General features: G+C 38.9%; 1 protein-coding gene across 1 annotated transcript; it reads left to right on the top strand.

Annotated features, from left to right (window-relative positions):
- Positions 1-257: 257 nt before the first annotated feature.
- On the top strand, positions 258-3,298 carry LOC110892986 (zinc finger MYM-type protein 1-like). The gene is made up of 4 exons (XM_022140112.1): positions 258-502; positions 587-646; positions 766-2,294; positions 3,207-3,298. Exons 1-4 carry the CDS (start codon positions 258-260, stop codon positions 3,296-3,298), a joined length of 1,926 nt encoding a protein of 641 aa, XP_021995804.1.
- Positions 3,299-4,777: the final 1,479 nt, after the last annotated feature.

The following is a 4,777-nucleotide window of genomic DNA, read 5'->3' as shown; positions in this document are numbered from 1 at the left end:
TCCATAGATGATTTTTATGATGATTTTACGTGATAATTTACTGCCTTAGATGATTATTTTGATGATTATTTTATTTAGATGATTTTTAGGGGTGATTAAACAATCTAGGGCTTGATGATTATGTTATTTAGATGATTTTTAGGGGTGATATTTCATATTTAGATGATTTTTAGGGGTGATATTTCATATTTAGATGATTTTTGGAACGATGAATTTATGGTCATGGATGATGGATCAATATGATTGTGATAGGAACCATGAGTAGAGACGTTATGGCGCGATTTCTCAAGAAAAAGAAAGTCGATACATCTTCCGAACTAATTGATTTGGATACTCTTCCTTCGGATCCGTATGATCGCAAGCCGATAGAGTCATATAACGTGAATCAACGGGATGAGATTAGAAGGGCATATATACTAAGAGGACCGTATCAACCAAGAGGTATCGAATTCCCACAAACAACGTTTCAAGGTGACGAGTTAAGAAAATTTAAGGAAGAATGGTATGACAAACATGAGTATAAGGGATGGTTAGAGTATAGCTCAAAATCGGATCGTGTGTTTTGCTTATGTTGTTATTTGTTTAGGAGCCACTTCGGAGACGGTAGAGACACATTTGTGAGCGGTGGGTATAACAATTGGAAAAGGTACATGCGTCACTTAAAAAACATGTTGGTTTAGTTAATAGTCTACACAACAAATGTTTCCAAAAGAGTGTCGATTTAGTTAACGAAAATCAAGCGGTACACACACAATGGGACAATAGGACCCATAAGGAGAAACGTGAATATCGACTTAGACTTAGTGCTTCTACTTTGCTTGGGAAAAGGTTGTTGAATGGCGGATTGGCGTTTTGTGGACATGATGAATCAAAAGATTCATTAAATAAAGGCAATTTCTTAGAGCTTTTAGAACTCATGGGTGAAATGAATGAAGAGCTTGCTAAAGTTATCTTAGAGAATGCACCCGCGAATAACCAAATGACAAGTCCTAAAATTCAAGCGGACATCAAACATTGTTATGCTCAAGAGGTAATTAAACAAATTTTAGAAGAACTTGGTGATGATGTTTTTTCTTTATTAGTAGATGAATCATGTGATGTATCAAAAAAGGAACAAATGGCAGTTGTTATTCGTTTTGTTGATAAAGTTGGGATTGTTAAGGAACGTTTTATTGGGCTTGTTCATGTCAAAGAGACAAGCGCAATAACACTTAAAACGGCTATTGATGATATATTGGCACGTTATGGGTTAAGTTTGAAAAGGATTAGAGGCCAAGGCTATGACGGGGCAAGTAACATGTCGGGCGAGTTTAACGGCCTAAGGGCTCTAATCTTAAAGGAAAATGTTTCGGCTTTTTATATTCATTGCTTTGCACACCAACTTCAACTAGTTGTTGTGGCGGTGGCTCACAAACACACACCAATTTGGAGAGTTTTTGAAACGATAACATGTTTAACAAATGCCGTTTGTGCATCTTCTAAACGGCAAGATATGCTTCGTGAAAACCAAAGAAGGCAATTGGAAAAAATGGAAGATGTACTTTGTACCGGAAGTGGGTTGAACCAAGAAATGACGCTTTCAAGGCCCGGGGATACACGTTGGAATTCCCATTACAAGACACTTTCCCGTTTAATTTCTTTATATCCAAACATTATGGAAGTTCTTGGATGGTTAGTAGAAACGGGTCAAACTCTTCCTTGTAGTAGACAAGCGGACGGACTTCTAGAGGATATGAAAAAATACGACTTTGTATTTTACATACACTTGATGGAGCATATTCTAAACATCACACATACGTTGTCCCAATGTCTTCAAAGAAAGGAGCAAGATTTGATGAATGCGGTTAAATTGGTTTCTTCCACCAAAAACCAACTTGAAAAGTTTAGGTTGGAAGGTTTTAATGAGTTCTTGGAGAAGGTTAACTCATTTTGTGACATGTATGAACTTGAGGTGAAAAAATTGGATGATGAATACGTTAACCCAAGGTGGCCAAGAAGAAAGACGAACATCACAAATCGGCATTATTACGAGTATGATTGCTTCAATGCGGTTCTTGATTTGCAAATACAAGAATTTGGGAACCGTTTTAATGAGGTAACATCTGAACTACTTGTTTGTATGAGTTGTTTGAGTCCTTGTGATAATTTTAGTGCATTTGACATTCCAAATATACTAAAGCTAGCCGAGAAGTATCCTTATGATTTCAATGAAGAGGAAAAACGAAGGCTTCCGGTTCAACTCGAAAACTACTTTAATTTTGTGAAAAAAGATAAACAATTCGCCAACTTGGATGGTTTGTCAAGTCTGGTAAGGTTAATGGTTTCAACAAATATTCACGTGACTTTTACATTGGTATATCGGTTATTGAAGCTTGTTCTCGTATTACCCGTCGCAACCGCAACCGTTGAAAGATGTTTTTCGGCAATGAAGAATGTGAAGACCGACTTGCGTAATCGGATTGGGGATGAGAATTTAAGTGATAGTTGTGTATGTTATATAGAGAAAGACTTGCTTAAGAAAGTAGCTTTAGATGATGTTTTGGATAGATTTCAAAAAATGAAAACCCGTAGGGCGACGTTTTAATTATGTTTGTACAAAGTTTGACGTGTTTGCGAAATATATAAATTTAGTTTGATGTTCTTTTGACTTACATGACCCGACCCGACCCGATACAACCGATTTTTTTACTTATGTACCTAAGGGCCTAAAATTTTTAAAAATCTTCCGCACCCCCATGGAAAAATTCCTGGGTCCGCCACTGCTTGAAATACAAATTCCAATGTGGTGGAGAATTCGGTAACACCACCCTTCATGACCTCTTTGCCACACATGGTATTCAATTTTGTTTTCTTATCCACATTTGTCTCAACAAAATGACAAGTCAGAACATATGATTCGCACACTTAGCAATGTTATTCGCACTTTTATTTTTCAATCTCGCCTTCTTCCGAAATATTGAATTCAGTCTCTTCATATGGCTATACAACTTCTCAACACTCTTCTTTTTACCTTTGTAAACAAAGATATACCTTTCACCAAATTATTCAATAGATCGTATTAGAATTGTAAACCTTGCCTCCTTCACTCATCTATATCATATATATATATACAATCGTACATATCTCCTATTCTCATAAGGATATTTACACAATCACCTAAGATATTTACATTCCAAATATATCTATATTCTATTACACCTCCGCAGTCGAAGCTAGAGGTGGCCGAATGTTGAGACTGGACCGAAAATCGTCAAATAGAATACGAGGCAAGCCTTTAGTGAAAATGTCAGCAATTTGAAATCTGGAGGGAACATGTAAGACGCGGACCTGTCCACGCTGAACGAGTTCACGAACAAAATGTGAGTCTAATTCAATATGTTTGGTACGCTGATGTTGAACCGGATTCCCTGAAAGATACACAGCACTTATGTTGTCACAAAAAACAATGCTAGCCTTACGCATTGGTTTGTGGAGATCCAATAACAGATTACGAAGCCAGGACAATTCAGCAACCACATTGGCAACACCCCTATACTCAGCTTCAGCACTAGAACGAGAGACGACGGCCTGACGTCTGGAAGACCAGGATAATAAATTAGATCCAAGATAAACACAGTACCCGGACGTAGATCTACGTGTGTCAGGACACCCAGCCCAATCCGCATCCGTGTATGCACGAAGAGAGAAATCACTAACAGAGCCCAAAGTAAGCCCAAAAGAGGTAGTGCCCTTTAAATAGCGAATGATCCGTTTAAGAGCATTCCAGTGAGCAACACGAGGAGAGTGCATGTACATACACACCTGCTGAACTGCATAGCTGATGTCAGTGTCACACCCCCAAAATCCACCATGCGGAGTATCACCGCTTGGAGGCGTGACGTGACCAGGATCGAGCCACTAATCATATTGAACAACATAATTAAGTAAATAAAACCAAACACAATACGATTGGTGACCAAAAGGAAGTAAACCGATTTTTAGGTTAACAACGGAAGCATAAAACATAAGTTCAAAACATAAGTCCATAGTTCATAAGTTTAAAGTCCAAAACGTAGGTTTAATAAGTTCATAAAGTTTATTCATTGAGTACGTGACATATCAGTTCGCATCCCACAACGACCACCTCCATATGCAAGCTCCATAGCATTTAATGACCTGCAAAGCATGTAATAACGAGTCAACAACAAAGTTGAGTGAGTTCACGGTTGGTTGTCCATTTTAGAGTTTTTTCCAAAAACATAGTTTAATCTCATTCGGCTATCCAGCCGTGGGGGTTACCCCATAGTTCAAAAACGTTTATTTGTTAACCATCCCATGTCCACCTTTCATGGCTATCCAGCCCGGCACTTTGGCCGTGGGGAGCTACCCCAGTATTTTAAACTACCAGACTCGTTTATCATGTCGACTACTAACAAAAATCAATTGTGCCCTAGCGTCGGTGTTCTATCACCACCGACGTGCCATAGTCCATTAGTACACGCCCGTCCGACTGGCACGGTGTGAGGTTTGTTAAACCTAATAGCGCTATTAACTAATGACCCGCTCGCCATAGCCTCGGCGATTAAGTCGATACAAAAAGGGAGGGCCTTCGCTGATAGAGTTCTAGTCCAGTAAGTCTAACACGTCCCCACAGGACGAGGAATTTACATTCCTGAACACGTCTCAAAGGACGAGGAATCCCTATTCCTGTACCCATTCCCATTCCCACCGGGAATTTACCATGCTTTGTAGAAAAGTGTGAACTCACCTCGGTTGCTCGGTTAGATTCTCAAATATC

The sequence above is a fragment of the Helianthus annuus genome, chromosome 12, assembly GCF_002127325.2.
Source record: "Helianthus annuus cultivar XRQ/B chromosome 12, HanXRQr2.0-SUNRISE, whole genome shotgun sequence".
Lineage (NCBI taxonomy): Eukaryota > Viridiplantae > Streptophyta > Magnoliopsida > Asterales > Asteraceae > Helianthus > Helianthus annuus.
Note: the sequence above shows the minus strand (reverse complement) of the source record. Positions and strands in the feature narration are given on the sequence as shown.